Source organism: Schistocerca gregaria, chromosome 1 (assembly GCF_023897955.1).
Source record: "Schistocerca gregaria isolate iqSchGreg1 chromosome 1, iqSchGreg1.2, whole genome shotgun sequence".
NCBI classification, from domain to species: Eukaryota; Metazoa; Arthropoda; class Insecta; order Orthoptera; family Acrididae; genus Schistocerca; species Schistocerca gregaria.
Window position 1 is genome coordinate 490,029,382 of NC_064920.1, and position 20,659 is coordinate 490,050,040.

Below are 20,659 nucleotides of genomic sequence, written 5' to 3' on the forward strand. Positions count from 1 at the left end.
AGATAAATCCATACCTACAAACAAAAACGTAAACCTAAAAATTCTCCTAAAATAAAAAGTATTAGTCCCAATTATCTCAGACTCACTAAGAATGAAAGTAAATGCCGAATGAACTGCAAACAACCAATTACTTAAAACAACGCACACGAAAAAATATTTATGCAATATCTAGCGCTGTCTTTTAAAACCACATTCTTTTTTTTTAATGTGCAGTGATGGAGCTTATCCGCAGCCAACAACCGATTTATTATCTATGGTTCAAAAGTAAAGACAGTAATATCTATGAGTAATCTATGACGTCATTGGTCAAAGGGACTGGTTGTATCCCGTGCTTCAGTAGACCTAAGTCCGCCCCCGGTAGCTAAGTGGTAGTTCCGTTTCAGCCGCGCTAGCGAGTGGCCGCTGTTGGAAACAAAAGAAAAATTCGGAGTAGGTATTAAAGTCCATGGAGAAGAAATAAAAACGTTGAGGTTCACCGATGACATTTTAATTCTGTCAGAGACGTCAAAGGACTTGGAAGAGCAGTTGAACGGAATGGACAATGTCTTGAAAGGAGGATATAAGATGAACATCAACAAAAGCAAAATAAGGATAATGGAATGTAGTCGAATTAAGTCGGGTGATGCTGAGGGAATTAGATTAGAAAATGAGACACTTAAAGTAGTAAAGGAGTTTTGCTATTTGGGGAGCAAAATAACTGATGATGGTCGAAGTAGAGAGGATATAAAATGTAGACTGGCAATGGAAAGTAAAGCGTTTCTGAAGAAGAGAAATTTGTTAACATCGAGTATAGATTTAAGTGTCAGGAAATCGTTTCTGGAAGTATTTGTATGGAGTGTAGCCATGTATGGAAGTGAAACATGGACGATAAATAGTTTGGACAAGAAGAGAATAGAAGCTTTCGAAATGTGGTGCTACAGAAGAATGCTGAAGATTAGATGGTAGATCAGATAAGTAATGAGGAGGTATTGAACAGAAGTGGAGAGAATAGAAGTTTGTGGGACAACTTGACAAGAAGAAGGGAGCGGTTGGTAGGACATGTTCTGAGGCATCAAGGGATCACAGATTTATCATTGGAGGGCAGCGTGGAGGGTAAAAATCGTAGAGAGAGACCAAGAGATGAATACACCAAGCAGATTCAGAAGGATGTAGGTTGCAGTAAGTAATGGGAGATGAAGAAGCTTGCACAGGATAGAGTAGCATGGAGAGCTGCATCAAACCAGTCTCAGGACTGAAGACAACAACAAAAACAACTTGTGCTTCGCCGATTGCTGTCCGTCCATTAATCTCCGTGTTCGTTCATATTCCTTGTGATTTGATCGCTCTTACTAGTCTTGCTGCGGTTGTTTAACCGAAATTGGGTCGCTGTATTAACCATGGCTGCGAACCTCAGGTATTTGCTTTTGACAAGGAATCCTGTCCTGTTCAGCCGCCATCCCTGGAAATAGATGACTGGATTACACAGGTAATTAGTCTCAATTCTGAAACCGCCCATACCTGGCAACTGGATCAGGAAAAATACTGTGTTTTTGTCAAGTTATTCAGTGCTGCGACTGTTGGTAAAGTGTTATGAAAGTGGGGCTATGAAGTAGATTTTGTGCAAATGAATGGTTATAAAAGTAAGGTTTCAATCTACAGAGCGAAAATTACAAAACCGTTCGTGTCTTGAATCTTCACATTAAAATTGAAAATGATGAGATTAAGGAAGCTCTTTCAAACTATGGGGATGTTAAATCAATTGCAAATGAAAGATGGTAGCCTCGTTTTAAACTACAATGTTTCAAAGGGGTCCGCTGTGTAGAGATGGACGTTAAGACAAATATTCCGTCTCACATAACTGTTTGAGGGAATAAGGCACAAATTGTTTTTACAGGTCAGGAAGCAACATGTCATATATGTAACGAAACTGGCCACTTCAGACAGTAATTTCCGCGGCGAACTGTTGTTCTTAAAAGTAATTTGATACAGCTTCAGAAGCTTACATTAAATGATCTGTTACCAAAGAATAGCCCGGATCAATTGGTAGAGGATGTTAACGCAGCAGGCCAAGCTGATGTCTCCCTTCACGATAACAGTCAATTTCCCCCGTTAACAACAAAGGGAAACCCTGCTACCACTACTCGTGAAACTAAAATGCAAGCAGTAAAACGACCTCTGGAGACAACTGATAGTTGTTCAGAGGGCGAGCTGTCCTGTCCAGCTCCCCCACTTCGCAAGAAAAAACAGTGCGATGGGGAGGCAGAGGAACTGGAAGGCAAAATGCGAATGGAAACTGATGAACAGAAAGGTAATACACATACGGTACCAGAAAATGAAGGGGGTGTAATCAGTATTAATTTGCAAGAAACAACAGTTGCAGTAGCCGATTGCAAACATCAGCAGCTATCAGTTAATAAACAAATTCAGGGAGAGGTTGCAAAACTGCAGTCTCCATTTGTTTCCCTCGATCAGGGAGTAAGTGATATTAATAAAGAAGGAGGAAGGTTTGGCCCAACTGAAATCACGGTCAACACCTCAGGGCAGGCGCCGGCAACGGAAATTGCGAAAGCGTCTGCTGCTGCTCCAGATAAGCCGCGAAGTAAAATAACGACGCAACCAAATGAGAATGTAGCTCGTAACCAAGGGAAGGGAAAATCCGGTAACGGCGACCCAAGCCCAAAGAATGTTCAGTCCGAAACGGTCCTACACGAATCACTGGAGGAAAAATCAGGAAGGTTACCAGGAAATCAGTCTGCTTGCGGTACAAGAGAACACATCAGAAGCAGAAAAAAAAACGGGACAAAAACTAATAATCTGATGGATGTGTTATTATATGTTCAGCCTTCCGAGAAAACTGTTATAGCTTAACTGAACCTTGAACCACAGGAAATTAAATTAGGTGATCAAAACAACCATATAGCGACAGCGCAACGACGGTAATCTTATTCTGTCACCACTATGATCATTACGTCCGGTTTCAAATTATCGGGCCTTAAGGAATTTTTGTACGAATCTGCGACTGATATTGCCCTGTTACAAGAAGTTCTAATTTCGGATTTAGTAATTCCCGGTTCTGTCAGTTACATAAAATGTGTCTCCCGTAACAAGTGTTGGAACAGCTGTTTTGGTGACGGAAGGGATTACAGTAAGCGAGGTGGAACAACTGGAATCCGGAAGGGAATAGGGCTAAATATCTATGATGTGACTATCATCAGCTTTAATGCCCCTTCAGGAAGTTCTCACCGAACTGACAGGTCAAGTTTCTTCAAAGATGAGCTGATATAGTACTATTCAGATCATTCAAGTGCCGGCTGGTGTGGCCGAGCGGTTCTAGGCGCTACAGTCTGGAACCGCGCGACCGCTACGGGCATGGATGTGTGTGATGTCCTTAGGTTAGTTAGGTTTAAATAGTTCCCAATTGTAGGGGACTTAAGGCCTCAGATGTTAAGTCCCATAGTGCTTAGAGCCATTTGAACCATTAAAGTGTCTTAGCTTACATAAATCTAACAAGTCAGCCAGTTTTCCGATTCAAGAATAAGTGGACTTTGAACACTTTCTTGTTAGTAAATCATGATTTAGAAGACCTGATTAAAGAAACATGGCCAATATGCCAACGTGCTCCTAGTAGATATGCTACTGCTATCGACAGGTGGGTTAAAATGGCGAAATCAAAGTTGAGGAAGGTTCTTGTTCAATACAGTGCCCAAAGCGCAAGAGAAATGAAATATGATCTCAGCAGGTTCCTCGCTTCGGATAGCAGACATAAAAAAAGTCAAAGCCAAGTTACTTAATATTAAGAGAAGTCAAATGGAAGGATTGAAAATAAAATCGAAGGCAAAGTCGGTGTCAGAAGATGAAACTACTTCCCTGTCTCATTTAGTGAAGCATACGAAGAACGGGAGAAGGACATTTATTGATGAAATTCGAACAAAACACGGTACGATTCTCAGAACCCAGCAGGGTATCAAACGAGATTTATCGCTATTATTGCGAGCTATATTCTGTACATCAAAGTAGTGATGCTTCCTTGGAAGAATTCCTTGACATCCTGGCCCCACAGCTGACAGAAGATGACAGCGAAAATTTTCTCGAGGTTGTCAGTGAAGAGCACGTGTATGAGACTCTGTGTGTCTCACCACCAAAAAAATCCCCAGGACCGGATGGTCTGCCAGCAGGGTTTTGCCTCCGTTACTGGCCAATAGTAGGTGCGAAAATCACGGGCATTGTAAATGAGGTTATTCAGGGTAAAATGCTTCCGGATGAGTTTAAGAAGGGTAAAATTGTTCTGGAGACAAAAAATAATGGTAACAAAGATTTAAATAATTTTCATCCAATTTCACTGCTGAATTCTGATTATATATTAATAGCTACAATATTAAACAAGAGAATTTCATGCCTTACAGATAAAAGTATTAGTCAACGTCAGAAATGCGCGCAAGGCAGAACCATTTTTAAAAAATCTAGCATAATTCAGGGATATTACTGCAATAACTTCTGTAACAAACATAAAGTGTGCCTTATTTTTTTTAGATTTTTATAAAGCGTTCGATGTGATAAATCATGAATATGTTCTGCAGACATTGAAGAAAATAGGCGTCAACGATAGGGTCATACAGTTGATTAAGAACGTAGCAACTGGAATAAATGCTAAAATAGCGGTGAATTGTCAACAATCCAGGCCGATGTAAATACAACGAGGTGTTCCTCAAGGAAGTCCTCTGTCCATGTCGCTCTTCGCCATTTCGCTGGAACCTTTTCTCCGTCATGTCCATGTTAGATTAAAAGACTTAACATTATCAGGAAATAAAACAAATATAAAAGCATATGCTGACGATATAGGGGTCATTATAAGGAATAATGACGAGGTAATCACACTAGTAACAGTGACTGATTCGTACTGTAGAGCATCTGAGCCCATGCAAACGAAAAAAAAGTAAGATGTTAAATCTCAGAGGTTTTGATAATATCAGCCTCATGAAAATGACGGCTTTAAATTGGAAAGTTGCAGTAGATAAAGTGCAAGGAGCCATTATAGAGAATTTAACTCTATATGTGAACCAAGTTCAAAGAACAAAGTATATCAGCTCATGCATCCTTGCTAAAGCTTATTATACTGCCCAGCTGTTTCCAATACCGAGAATGATAGCAAGGAGAATAATGTCCAAAATCAGCAACTTTTTGTGGAGATACGAAGTGTTCAGAGTACCTGTTAAAGTAGCCACTTTAGATCCTAAAAATTGTGAACTAGGATTAACTGATATAACGGATAAAGCCTCTGCACTTTTTATCAAACGCAAGTTAATTTAATAAGAGACTCGCGAGAAAGCCTAACCAGCCAACTTTTCGAGATCATTTAACCTCGAAGCCTGCTTCCTCCGATTGACGTGCAGAATATCAACAGTCGTTTACAGTATGTGAGGATTTTCTACGTTGAGTTTAGTTGTGTAAGTGTCGAAGTCAGGCAGTCACGACACTTAACACCAAGAGCCATATGCGGGAACGAAAGAAAAGCGAAGGAAGGAACAACAGTTTTCAAACGACAGTTTCCGAACATTGAGTGGACTGATATTTGGAAAAACATTAGTTCTAATGTGCTCGCGTCTAATATACAAACATTATGGTACAAGACAGTTAACAACATAGTTAGCACCAATGAAAGACTGTACGCAATTGGACTCTGTGAAACAAATTTATGTCAACAGTGCCATCTAGTTGACACAATAATTCATAGATATACTTAAGTGGTCACATGAATTGTTGGAAGTGATCCGGAAGCAAATAGCTCTGATTACAAGGAAATCCCTGAGTATATATCGCTGTCATTGATACACAGACCTGAAGCACGTTATTTCCCAGAGACAAAACATAGCGCTGTGTACTGGTTGCTGGGTAATTTTGATAATTACGTACTTAACAAATTAGGATCCGAGAGCACCATAGAGTTCTAGGTACACATGCTGTGTGAATTCCACAAAATTAGAAGGTATTCGAATCACAAGAAAAAGTTCGGTAATATGTTAAAAATTATATTTGAAAGAATGGGCATTGGTTAATAATAAAAAGAAGACTGTGTTAACAGTGATGTATTGTAGTTATTTTAAGGATATTATTTAAAATTTTACTGTATATTTTTGGTGTGTGCTTTTCCTACTTCAGAGAGCAGTTTTTGAAATTTTATAAGCTAATGTACAGAACTTATGTGACGGTTAAGACAAATAGGACAATTGTATAAAACCCAAAACATTTATTGATTACATTCTCTATAATATGGACACTTAATTCTGTAGGACAACAAAAGAATATGGAAACGAAAAATTTCGAAAGCAAAAATAAATAAGAGATGGGGGTGGGAAAGTGTGGAGGAGGGGACGGTGAACAGTTTCTGGCCTAGGGCGCTGACTTCAGTAAATCTGGCCCGTAGATTTGCCAATATCTACGTGCACTTGCTTATATACGAAGATCCATGTCATATTTCGAGTAACGAGGATAGTTTACAAGAGTTATAAAGACAGCAATGACAGGCCGTTACGTTCTTCAAGATGGCGGTCACAAGATAGGACATTATGGTCGAAAACAAGTGAAAAAAAACCCGCAAGTATTTCAATAAACTAATAAAATGATATCAACAGGACAAGCGCGTGAATAAGGAGTTTTGGGCTGGGACAAATTTAAAAAAGTCTAATAAAGCTAAGATCATTCCAAAGCAACCAAAAGACCCAAACGTAATGCATACTAATTTCTCTACAATAAACGGAACAAAAATATACAGTACACAATGGAGGTAAAAAAAAAGCAGGAAGGTGGCACCACAAACACACGCTATACATTGTTTTGAAGCCAGAGTGGGCGGAGACTGCCGCTATTTTAAGTAGTCCAAAACGTTAGCAGGCTACTGTCTGCATACAGTAGCCTGCTAACGTTTTGGACTACTTAAAATAGCGGCAGTCTCCGCCCACTCTGGCTTCAAAACAATGCTTCTTGTTATTTCTGCGCGCGCGCAATAACTGTTCTGAATATTAAAAATTATAGAGCGTACATACATATCATAGTGTCAGGAAGGCAGTTTCGAACGTTTTTCTGTTCTCGAATGCGTATTCGTGTGGCCTCGCAAGGCAGTGTCACCACGGTGAGCTACGAGGGTATGAATGCCGTGGACCTAATATTTTGAGCTAGATAAGATGGCGGACATTGGCATCAAGTTTGTGAAGTAAAACCATCTCCCCCTTTTTTCATCTCCGTCCAGTACGGTACACAAAAAATTGTAACCAAATAACTCTCTTGACCTATACAGGGTGTTACAAAAAGGTACGGCCAAACTTTCAGGAAACATTCCTCACACACAAAGAAAGAAAATATGTTGTGGGCACGTGTACGGAAACTCTTATGTCCATGTTAGAGCTCATTTTATTACTTCTCTTCAAATCACATTAATCATGGAATGCAAACACACAGCAACAGAACGTACCAGCGTGACTTCAAGCACTTTGTTACAGGAAATGTTCAAAATGTCCTCCGTTAGCGAGGATACCTGCATCCACCCTCCGTCGCATGGAATCCCTGATGCGCTGATGCAGCCCTGGAGAATGGCGTATTGTATTACAGCCGTCCACAATACGAGCACGAAGAGTCTCTACATTTGGTACCGGGGTTGCGTAGATAAGAGCTTTCAAATGCCCCCATAAATGAAAGTCAAGAGGGTTGATGTCAGGAGAGCATGGAGGCCTGGGAATTGGTCGTCCGCCTCTACCAATCCATCGGTCACCGAATCTGTTGTTGAGAAGCGTACGAACACATCGACTGAAATGTGCAGAAGCTCCATCGTGCATGAACCACATGTTGTGTCGTACTTGTAAAGGCACATGTTCTAGCAGCACAGGTAGAGTATCCCGTATGAAATCATGATAACGTGCTCCATTGAGCGTAGGTGGACGAAACTAAAATGAGCTCTAACATGGAAATTAAGCGTTTCCGGACACATGTCCACATAACATCTTTTCTTTATTTGTGTGTGGGGAAGTTTGGCCGTACCTTTTTGTAACACCCAATATAGGTCAAACGAAGATCGGTACTACTGAACAACGGGATACAACCCCTAGGCTTTGACCATTGCCGTCAGAATTTGCCATAGATGATTTATTACACAGATTTAACAGCAAAGACGAGTGTTTATAAACAAAGGAATGCAGGCGAGTGAAAACAGATGGTAGACATATGTCAAATGCATTATTATTTCGAACGTAACGTTAAGGATATCACTTGTTTGGGTCCTTGTGCTTTTGTAAAAAATAAAGAAAAAAGGGACAGAAGTAGCGTTAGCATGGAATACCTCAGCTGACATATATATATAAGTTATATCTCGAACATCAGTCGATCTGTACAGGTTAGCTGCAGAACGGGTTACAAATTAAACGTACGTCGATATCTCCGTTCTCGTTAGCATTAGTATCCTAATATCCTATTCTTCAGTTGACGTATATAGGTAAATGATAGTAGTGTTACATATGTCGCTTTTTTCGTCTAGATAGTACAACAATACCCCGTACTTCAGTTGACCTACAATCGTCGACTGAAGTACGGGATACGAATCTTACGTATGTCGGTTTTTTCGCCTTCAGTAGCGCTAGTATATACCCCAAAAAATCGTAGTGATACTAATACTACGAAAGAAAAAAAAAACAACAATTGCAAAATTTGTATTCCGTTCTGCAGCTGACGAACCCATACGTAACGCAGAACGATATAATACGACAAAATATACATCAAAATAGACAAATTCAGTAAAACATAAAAGACTAAACTTAGCATAAGCAAACTCCTCCACAAAAAACCAAAGCTCGCCTTTAAAGACGTCAAGGAAAATCACATACCCAGGTACATAAGAAACGCAACATCGCAAAAAAACACATACATACTTACATACAAATATATTAACCCAGAGCCCACATCAACGAAATGAGGTAAAATAATTAAAGAAATATCCACAGAAGAAAATTACATAACAATAAATAAAGAATGATAGATCAACCCCAGAAAATCCAAATCAATATTTTTACCATCGCGACTTATCTCATCCTTTTCCTTAATTATCAGTAACCCCCCCCCCCCCCCACCCCATTCCAACCTGAAATTAACTAACAAATTTTGGAGGACGTATTTGCCCAACACGTTTAAGGAAACACTAAAACGGGCAATATGTATCGGGTACTGTACGCCTCCATGAATATTCATCTTAATGGCTCTGTAGTCTCGAAATGCGTCGTTTCTGTCTCCCTGCAACAGATTTTGTGGCTGACCAATAACCTTCTATACTATTGGTACAATCTGAATTCAGTATTATGACTGACGACAGGGTTGTGAAAACCCCTATTCCCCAAATCCGTATATGAAACTTCGGAAAAACTGCAGAACCCTCTGCAACATGATCTTCAATTAATTTCATCAACATTTTCCTCGTTCGATTAGGAACCGAAATTACATCCGACTATATCTATAATCCCGCGGCAGTTTCCTCGTTGTTGTATCAGATTTTGCCAAAATGAGACTCATCGATTTCGGCTATACCATCCGCTCCCCGCCCCCCCCCCCCGCCCCCTATATTTTATATATTCCCCACAAACTTCCCTACGAAATGAATACCAGTCTAAAACAGTACGTTCACTCACACGACATTCATGCACACACAACAAGACAGGATACCTCAAACACCAACAGTATGTAATTTTTATTATATCCTTCAAGGCCAGCTTCGATTTCTCAAACCATGTTCCTCGTCTAATTGACCACCATAGTCGATCCTTGCTACACTTCCATATGAATAAGTCGTGAGTACGACGAGCAGACAAATTTATCACGAGTACATGTTCGCCGCACTCACGACATCGAACGTAATCAGCTAGAAGACCACACATTTGCAAAAATCTAATGGTTGCCATCATGTCTACGCACAAAACCTGCTTTAAGTCTTCCATATTCATGGGAATAGATAAATTCATTCCTACAAATGAAAATCAAAAGTTAAAAATTCTTATACATGAAAAACTATTCTCCCAAATTATCTCACACTCACTAAGAATGAAATTAAATACAGAATGAATTGGAAACATCCAATTATTTAAATCAACTCAAACGAAAAAAAAAATCTTACGCAATGTCTAGTGCTATCTTTTAAAAACACACTCATTTATTTCATCTTACAATGATGGCCCTTATCTCCAGCAGACAGCCGATTTATTATCTGCGGCTCTAAAGTAAAGACGTCAATATCTATTAATAACATATGGTCTCATTGATCAAAGCCGACGGGTTGTATCCCGGTCTTCAGTTGACCCGCGATACCTAACACACACACTCCAAAACGACGTCACAATCTAAAACTGATTAACACACACAAATTCCTCCAGAATAAACCAAAATCCAATAAAAAAAACACAACTGGATTCGAATTTTCGCTTGATCTAAGTAACTCACACGAAAATAGCGATGCCAAACACACAACCACAAAACAAACACATAATCGAAAAATAATACTAAAATTCCTCCGAAGTAAATCGAAAAAAATATATGCAAAAAAATGAAATTTCACTGCAAACGAAAACCAGGCCAAAAACCGAAAGGAAACAAATACCAAAGGCTCGATCCTATCAGCTATACCATCAGTATAAGCAACATCACAAAATCGAACATTCACCAAAAGAGTGAACCACCAGTCACAATAACACGACCCCTCGATTTCATATACGCAGTGTCTCAACGACGTCACATTCACAAAAAGCAGACAAATGTTTGTAAAACCCAAAACTAAAACTAACATTACTATTTCTCTCCAAAACTTGCCACATAACAAAAATAGAAAAATAATTGTAAGAAACACCATGTTAATTACAATAGATAATCATTTCACTCGTAACAATTTCACTTGTGCTCTTATGTTCCTGCCTAACCTTACCCTCAGAAATCGTGACAAATACAGCAAGAAACAGCCAAATTTTTCCGACAATCGCTACTAGTTTCTAAATCGACAATTTAATGTCTGCTCTCAGGTTCCACCCGAACTACACCATCTTACATCACCATATATTTGGAATAAACAGATTAGTTTACAAAGATCATTAGTAACTAAGACAAACACAGATAACATTTAATATCAGGCCGCTTAGATCCTTCTCAACGTTAACTCATGACGCCACATAGGACGTCATGGGTCAAAGCACAAGGGTGGAATCGAACCTTGCACTTGACTCAAAGATATGGACTTTGTGCTACATAAATTACAGAGTTATGCAGAAATCAGATCAACGTACTTGTCTGTGAAGCTCCAGAGCAAAACAAGGTTGTTACCATAGAATCTATTCTTGACCTCCCTGTTCATCTGCTCCAGACCCTTAGACGCAGACCTCTCGTAGAAAGTGAAGCGTGTGTGCTCCGCGTAGGAGACAGCGACTGTGCCAGTAAGTGTCGGGTGCCACGCCACTGACGTCACCACCCTCTCCTTGCAGTGCTGCACATCGATAAAGTTCTCGTACTCCTCGAAAACGACTTTCTCGCGAACCTCATAGTCTTGAGCCCCAACGCCAATCCTGCCGTAGTCATCGCAGTACAAGTCTAGGACGGCGTTGTAAGTGAGTTGACTCTCTACATTGTCCATCACCGAACTCAAGTAGCCTTCAAGCTTTTCTACGACTTCTTCTTGTAACGTCCCCGCTCCTACGTCCACTGTGTACTCATACTGTGACCAGGTGTGTCTCGGAATGGCAGTGTACGTCTGTGCCTCTCGGTTAGTCACAGGTGGACTCGCCTGACAGAAGTTATCGTACCTCTTCCTCGCGATACGTTGTGATTTCAAATGTTCTTTGGGGAAGAACTTGAAACTGAAGTCGTCTTCCCCGTCGCCTCCTTCGTCTTCAAAATCGGCGGGTGCCTGTGATTTGTCTATGTCCCGTTCTGTCAACATTTTTGTCTTCAGTTTTGGTCTCGTGTCCCGTATAGCAGCCTCTTCTAAGAATGTTTCCGTTCCGAGTGACTTCCATTCCTTGATACTCTTCAAGACGGCGTTCCCCAAGCGCTCCTCTACAGCTATTCTCTTTTGCTCCAACACTTCAAGAATCTCTTCTCGAGCCTCTTTCGTCAAGCACAGTAGAAATTGGTTTTCTGCTTCTTCTAACACATCCCACCCGATGAACATCCTATCTCCAGGGTACGTGGTAATTGCAATTCTGCTGTCGTAGAACGGTGACTCCGCCTTAAGGGTTCCAATGTTTTCTTGGATTGCAGCTTTTCGCACTTCCACCCAAGGCGAGTCCAGAGTGCATTGTTCTCCTATAACGCATTCTAGCACGGTTTGAATTTCCAACGGCAGGCAAAGGCGCACGATACCTTCAATAGCCATGGGTGGGCCTTCCTCTTCGTCCTCTTCCAATTCCATTTCCGTCTCGGATTTAAGGGAAACATGCTTCTTCTTTTCAGTGGATTCACCTTTCCCATCTTCAGTTACGTCTTTCTTACCTTTCCCCTTTTTTGGCATTTCCCACTGAAACTGTATGAGCTAAAGAAAACTGCTCTTGATAATTGCTCTTCTCTTACGTATTTCTTTATTCTTTGCGTTGTTCTTTAATTATCTCTTGGAACTTACAAGTAAATGTACACGTGCTTCACTACTTCGTTTTTGCTCAAGAAATTCCGTGGCTGCCGTATGCTTTTGTGAAATTTTATCCTTCCTTCACTGGTTTCACAGTTAACAATTCGCTACCAAAATCTTTCCTTTATCTAGCACCTAGAAACAATATGAAGCTCTTTTACAGAAAGATATACCACTTTACAACTAACGTCTTTCATACTGCAAGGAGTCTATCATCATCTCTCGAATACTTCAGTTTAAACGAGCCAATACATTCGAACACACGTGAAACAGACCACTCAAGCGGCAACACTCGCCATAGGTAAACCGTTTTCTTTTTCTTTTCACTGATTGTGTTGATCAACACAAGAGTGTTAATGTTGCCGTGCTAACAGTAAACTGGCAGTTTGCGTATAAAATCTCTGGAGGCAACTTTGGTTCAGAGAAACATATATTTTCAATAACTGCTAGCAAAAATAAAAATATTAGCGACCAACGAAGTATAGTGTTGTGTTAACAGTTGATTTCTTCACTCCTTAATCATAGCAATTCCATCCTTATAAATATGCGTCGCAGATTATTGATGATACTTCGTTAGAATATGTTAGGAAATATATTATTTCCTCTTTTCGAACGGTGTATGTTTATACGGTTGTAACAATTATTTTTTACCACTTCAGTAGAGATCCGGAAAATGAACATTAAATTTGTGTTAATAACATATTCTACATACGGTTATGCTTTTCTGTCATGTTTCATCTCCTTCCTGAGTGTGTTTTCCTCCACCCACTATGCAGTGTCATTTTCTGTGCCAACGAAGACCATGGACTTCTTTGCATCTCATATCCAGCACAGTAGCCAGTCCATTGCGGTGGGGCCACCATGTACCCTGTTGGTTGTAGCCCCCTGACTACACAGGGATTGCTCTGCTGATGCCTGTGCTGTTAACTCCCCACGTATGCCAAGGAGTACATGCCCGTCACCCTGGGGCATTGGGACTCCCGGCAATGGCCATCCTGCCAGGTGGTCGTTGCTGAGGCTGGGTGGTGCCTTTGGGGAGAGCCCCTGGTCAGAGGGGGTGGCTTCAGGATGGAAGACGCTCAATGAAGCGTACCACGTCATCACTTGCTGCTGATCAAACACCAGCAGTCTCGTAAGTGTTCCAAGTCTCAGTACAATGCCAGGAAGTATGGTCCTAAATCATTCCCCTCCCTGTTCACACCATGGGAAGAATGCGTGGCTAAGGATGGCAGTGAACCTTATTCGCCCCGGTACCTCATATGTTTATGGGAAGAACAAGGCATCTAATCCGATGTACACTTAGAACTAGTATTAACTTAGTTTGCTCATCGCCGATTGACAGCTGCTTACATTGACGGAGACATTGCATGTGTCGGTCGGCTTAGAATATGACCTGCCATGGTTGACCGCTTAGACAGTTATTACTTGCTTCTGTCATCATCAAGTATGGTAAAGTATGGGACCACGAGTCCCATTGGTGACGGTGTTGTGACGATGGTGAGAATGGTGGGTGTGGTCTTAGTCGGTACTCGTGATACCATTCTGTGGGGCTTGAAGGCAAATGTTGATCTGAAAAGTTACTAACGAAACTTTGGAATTCGTACACGGTTTCAGTTTGTCCGCTACGAAGTTAAAATAAATATTAATTTAGGGAAATGAAAAAGATATGCTCCTTTATCGTTATACAGGGTAGGCCAAAGCGTGGCCAAGTTCACACGCGCAGCGTGTACCGGTCGCGGGAGGGCAAGGACCTGGCCTGTCATTTCGAGTTGCTCGGTCCTTCCCGGATGTTTCCGGAACAGCATGACATTCATTTTGCATTTCGAAGCGTCATTTTTTGGTCGGCACAACTCTCTGGAGCTCTATACAATAGTGCCATCAGCGCAGTTTACTCTTCGCTGTTTGCTCGGTGGTATGAAGAACGTTCACAGGTCCAGTGGTTGTTTGCACAAAAAGAGGCAGTCTGTCGATCTGAATCCTTTAACATGAATGGAAATGACAGAAGAGAGGATGGGAATTGTCGGTTTGCGTAAGCGACGAATACTCCATATTGGCCGTGAATGGCATTACAATTACAGACCAAAAAATTACTACGATCGGCAGACGGGATTCGTTGTTCTGTAAATCAAGAAATACTTTGTACTAAATTTGCAAGCATGGAGCACGTGAAGAAATTGGAGGTACATTTCTGAAACCGCATCCTTTGTTCCATTATCAATTGCAACTGTTTTCAATGGAACTGAACGGGGTGTGTGAAGACTTTATATGCTCGTATTGCTGCAAAGTAGTTTAGATAAGTGAAGAGACAAGTCTGGGACGATTTTTCGATTCAAAACCAGCTATTTTTGTATTTATGAAGGATAAAAGAGTGCAGGAATGAAAATTAGAACATCCAAAATGGATTACAGACTGCGCATTTTAAGTGTACTTGACTGCACACTGTCCACAGTAGGACATTGCAAGATAACTTCTTTCTTATTTGATGTGGATATGTTTATAAAGAAAATCGCTTTGCAGAAGGGACACATTCTGACAAACACAGTCATGTTCCCCAAGTTCGCTGCCGTTAAAGAAAACGAGAGGTTGGAAGAATACATTGTGGTCTTGACAGAATTACAAAGATAGTTTCCTAAACGTTTTGAGGACACTGCCAATCAGTCTTACATCTCTTTTCCCGCTGTTTTCGAGACCCTTTGCCGTTTCAGTTGAAAACAACCCCTGTAAATGGGTCAGGTGTGCACTACTCATTAGAGACTGCTACTTAGATAGCTGACTGTGCCTGAGGTGCACACGAGGGTTTTTAAATTAGGCGACTCTCCATCCAATCCAGATAACGGTAGCTGAAGGAAACCTGGAAGTATCAACGTAAGATCAGAAGAGATGACTCCCATAAGTGAGAGTATTAAAATCCTGGGCCAACTGAGGAATGGAATACAACCCGTCGGCCATAGACCACAGATAACACAGACTGCGCATGACGTCATTTTACTGGAACCAACATCTAAGTCATGTGACTCGGGGCACGAAGCCGTGTATATCATTACGCATTCATAGTGGACAGTTTATGATAGATCAAATGTTGTGCTTTTTTACTAGAAGCAGAACTATTGACGTTCACATGTGCTCAGATAAGCCTTGTTTTATATCCTACTGATTAGGTAAACTGACGAAAATCTCGGTTGTGAAAGTGAACTACTTTAAAACCCTCGCAGAGATATTTCCATAAGCTGAAAGTTAGAATGCATGTTAATCCTTAATTGTAAAACTCGGTGAAAAACTAACGTTTTAAAATGGGAGAACTTTAATATCTTACTCACTACAGTAATTCTCTACTATATTTTCTAATAAATTATGTACACTATTTTGCTTTCTGAACTGTATTAAGCAGAAGTCATAAAATATAACGCTTATTATGGGAGAAACGGACATTATAGATATAAACTGATTTCATTTCTTATAAAGCCGTAATAAAATATTTCATACGTATTGTTGAGAAACTGTCAGAAAATTAATGCTGTCTGTCAAACATATAGTTCGTCTTATAATCCTGTGAAAGCGGTGAATTCAGACTGACAGTGCAATGAAAACAGGCATTCACCAAATAATTGCAATTCTGTGTTTCGTGAGAAGAATTGTCAATACTTTTCGAATGGTCGCGTGTAATAACGATAACCATGCCATTAATATTAGGAATTTCGGAAAAACTAAGTTAACTGTAGTATTACACAGAGAATAGTAGCATTACAAGTCATTTTATTGCTAAAATGTGTGCTTGAATTCAGGTATAAATGACGAAAACTGTGAGCCCCACTTCATAATGACAGAGATTCAGTTTGCTGCAACGAGTTTAGCTTGCTTCCCGAGTCATGTGACTTAGATGTTGGTTTCTAAAGTCAACACGGCAAGAGATTGGTGCGTGCGCGGTCTGCATTATCTATAGACTTTAACGTCGGCTTTGACCAATGATGTCATGGTTTACTCATAGATATTAATGTCTTTATTTTTGACCCATAGATAACAACCGTTATCTTCTGTGGCTAGGTGTCATCACAGTCTAACATAACAGTCGCTACACTCACTGCTGTGAAAGTTGTTGCCGTTTGACAGATGGAGCGACACTAGCGCTCCATGCGGCAGGTAAGGTGAACGTCAGACGCGTCGTAAGCATAATGTTTGTTTCCATCCATTTCCTAGGTAATTTCCGAATTATTCGAGTTATTTTCTTGCCTCCAAGAGTTTGTGTAGTATCAGAAGGCATATATGTTTCTAAAAATGATTCTAAAATAAGAGCTAGTATGGACAAAAACCATGAATAGAGTGGCAAGCTACAACACATTCGTGAATAAACTCTTGTGACATTGGACAGAATTGCAGCTTACCACGTTGATATCAAAAGAATATAAGCACACAGATTCACAAGTACGAAACACAGACATGTACCTCTACATGCAAAAGCGATCGACAGCTCGTTTATCGTTCTGTAGGCCTACTGTGTTTTGTCATTGTCGCCTGTTGCCACAAGTACGACCTTCATCTTTATATTATTCTAAGTGGGACAAACAACTGCCAAATAGTGGGAGAAATATACTGAAAACATTATAATGAGCTGATTACATTACATTTCTTGAAAAACCAAATATTTGAATAATTTTCAAACAATCTGTCTGTAGGCATTTTCCTTGTCCCATAAAAGTTTCGCTCGAAGTCTAGCGATCTGCACATTCTGACACTTCACACGCTTTTGTAAGACACGAACAGCTGCACTTACTCGAACCACTTCATCGTCAAAGCAGGTCTGTGTTGATGATTCACACGAATCTGGCACTGATACATGGAGAGCTGAACTGGCTGCTTCTGTGTCATAGGACTGTTTTACAGCTTTAGATTGATTGTCGAATCTTTGTGGCAGTTTCCTCTTCATAGTCAGCTGAGGTGGCTTATTTGGAATGTCAAACTGTGTGGGTACTGCATTCCACACGAGTTTGTTATTGTTTGCGTTCATGAACTGGTTTCGTTCGAAATGTAGCGAGCAAAACCTAATATTATTATACAGGTAAACTGGGTATTTCTTCATAAGGTCTTCTCGTCTGCTATTAACTAGCCATTTTCTGCTCCTAAAACGAAACAGTCATTATTTATACACATACAGTTTGCAAGTGAATCCTGACGATACAGTTTACTAATATGATGGTATTTATCTCTCAGCATCCTTAGGAAACCTAAAAAAGACGGCTGTGGTGTGTTCTTCCTGTTGCTGCTGCAATTTATTGCGCTACAAAGCTCCCGATGGTAAAAACCATTCTATAAATCAAAATAAACAATCACTATTCGCTTTCACGATCGCGCCGAACTCACAGTTCAACCTACCGGCCACTTGGGACGCTGCTGGCGCTGAAGGCAACAAAATCGAGGCGAAGTGTCGCGACTGTTATGTTAGACTGTGGTGTCATCATTATAAATTGAAATAAATGAATGTGTGTACGATTTTTGCCACCTGTATTAATTTAAATAATTTCTTTGTTCCAGTTCATTCTTAGCGAGTTTGAGATATTTTAGAAGAATTGTTTTTCATTATGGACAATTTTTACTTTTTGATTTTCTTTTTTAGGTATGGATTTATCTATTGCTATGAATATGGCAGACGGGTAACAGGGTTCGTCAACTGCAGTACAGAGCACAGATTTTCCCAGAATACAGATTTTTCAGTTGTCGCTTTTTTTTCTCTTTCGCTAACACTGGTATTGAATTACGATGATGGTAACTTGCTCTTCAGATGACCTACAAGGTCAACTGAAGTACGGGATACAAATTTTACCGTTGCAGGTTTTTTCGCCTCACTAGTACTACTGCGATTATTTACAGTCGATGCTATTAGTATCGAAGGCGAAAAAAATTTTATCTCATACTTCAATTAACCTGTATAAGTCAACAGAAGAATGAGACACAAATTTCATGTATGTCGTTATTTTTTCACATAAAGTACAGGATTCCAATGTTACGTACGTCGATTTTTTCGTCTTCGCTGGCATTGATATGCTATTTTTCAGTTGGCCTATATACGTCAGCTGAAGTATGGACACAAATTTCATGTGTTCAGGTCTTTTCGCCTTCACTAGTACTAGTATCAACTGAGTAATAGGATGCTAGTGGTAGCAGAGGCGAAAAAAGGAACACCTGTAAAAACTGTATCCAATACTTTAGTTGACCTACATAGGTCAACTGAAAAATAGGATACTAGCCATAGCGAAGGCGAAAAAACCGACATACGTTAAATTTGTATCCCGTATTGCAGTTAATCTATATAGATCAGTTGAAGTTCGGGATATAACTCGTATTTGCCAACAGAGGTATTCCATGCCAACGTTACTTCTGTCCTTTTTTTCTTTCTTTTTTGCACCAGTATCCCACTCTCCTTTCATGGACCTTGCCGTTGGTGGTGAGGTGCAACCACAACGGAAAGGTATATGTTGAGAGGCCAGAAAAACGTTTGGTTCCTGAAGAAAGGCAGCAGCCTTTTCAGTAGTTGCAGCGGCAGCATTCTGGATCAGTGTTCGTCAAACTTTTTTGCTCAACGGCCAAAACTAACAATATGATGTGGCACCTCGGGCCGCAGGTTCCCAGGTCTTTTTATTAACTGGCAAACCACGTAAATGGTGCGTTATTAATCTCCAATAGACTAGCTGTAGTAAAGAAGCGAGAGGTTTACCAGTGACTTTCTAGCACTTATTGTTAAAGTCGATACCATTCGGACCACTACGTGCAGAATGTTCTCTGTTTCAGATTGTTGCCACCCTCAATGGCCCGTAAACTGTAACACTGTAATTGCCGGACGAAAATTGCTGAATTGTCTTTGTGAACAGATGGTGAATAACAGCAAATGGACTCATACCTAAATGTAATATTATGTAACATTAGGCAATGACAACTGTTTTCTACATGTTTTGAAAGTTATTTTTCTTCAACTCACTTGGCTGAACTACAACACCCTTAATTTTATTTCATACTAGATGAGTTACCTGGTACTGGCTAGATATGTATTTATTCAAATCTTATGTTATTCTGTCTCTTCCTTCCCTCACTCTCTGTCGTCCATCTCGACTTTCCCTCACCCACCATCTCTTCACCCCTTTATCTGTCCATTTCGCACTCCCCCTGTATGTATGCATGTTCTCCTCCCCCTTCTCCCTCCACATCACCATCCCCCGCCCCAATAAGACGTTGCCTTTGCTTACCCCATAATATTTCTTTACAGATTGAAAATAATACATGTATCAGTGTGGTTGAAATCGATCCGAGGGTTTAGGAGGAGAAGTGGAGGATAAAACACACACACACACACATTAAGAGCTAATAATTAATTATTTCTTTTAACAAATATGTACCGCATATGACCGTCTCTATAATGCGTATTCATGAATCTAACGCACTTTCATTTAAGACTGATACAACAGCAGCTAATTGGTACAAGGCACATGCACCCATTTTTGTCAGCACTGAGAAACAAACTCGAAAACATTTCTATTATTACGTCCCTTCCAATCGCAACGACAAGTCTATCTGCCCCTGTATCAAGTGGCACCTGTAAAGGTGATAGAACAACTTTACGCGATCCTACTTACAATTCTTGGAATACTTTTCATTTGACGAAGGAAACAGGTACAGCCGACAGCTGCAAACTATTTATTCTGTACCGGATTTGGATATATATCATTTATCGTTCTTCAGAAACTGTAAACATTAGTACCTGTTAAAATGAAATAGTACTTTCGGAAACAAATCACTCCCAGCTGTTGGATGTATGTGACTCCTTCGCCAAATAACATTGCTGTGCAGTTGCTGACAACAATAAGCCATGTTTATGACACTGAAATTCTACAATAAAGGGAAAAAGATTTTTAATTACCTGTCCGCCGGTTTGACAACTATTAGATTATGAGGGATATATTCGTAGGAGACATACGAGTAGTTGTCACGTTGTCAACAATTACATTTTTAGTCAGTCTTCACAGGAGTGAAGTGTTGAAACCTACTGGAATAATCGTTGTG

General features: G+C 40.2%; 1 protein-coding gene across 1 annotated transcript in view; it reads right to left on the reverse strand.

The window, feature by feature from the left end:
* The window catches only part of LOC126355025 (dynein axonemal intermediate chain 3-like), a 199,146-nt gene extending 180,114 nt beyond the window's left edge, over positions 1-19,032 (reverse strand). Inside the window, exons 1-2 of the mRNA XM_050005208.1 lie at positions 18,981-19,032; positions 11,280-12,480 (exon numbers count right to left, since the gene is read on the reverse strand). Of these exons, the coding sequence (XP_049861165.1) occupies positions 11,280-12,480; positions 18,981-19,032 (1,253 nt within the window). The remainder of the gene's footprint in view (positions 1-11,279; positions 12,481-18,980) is intronic.
* Between the last annotated feature and the right edge of the window lie 1,627 nt (positions 19,033-20,659).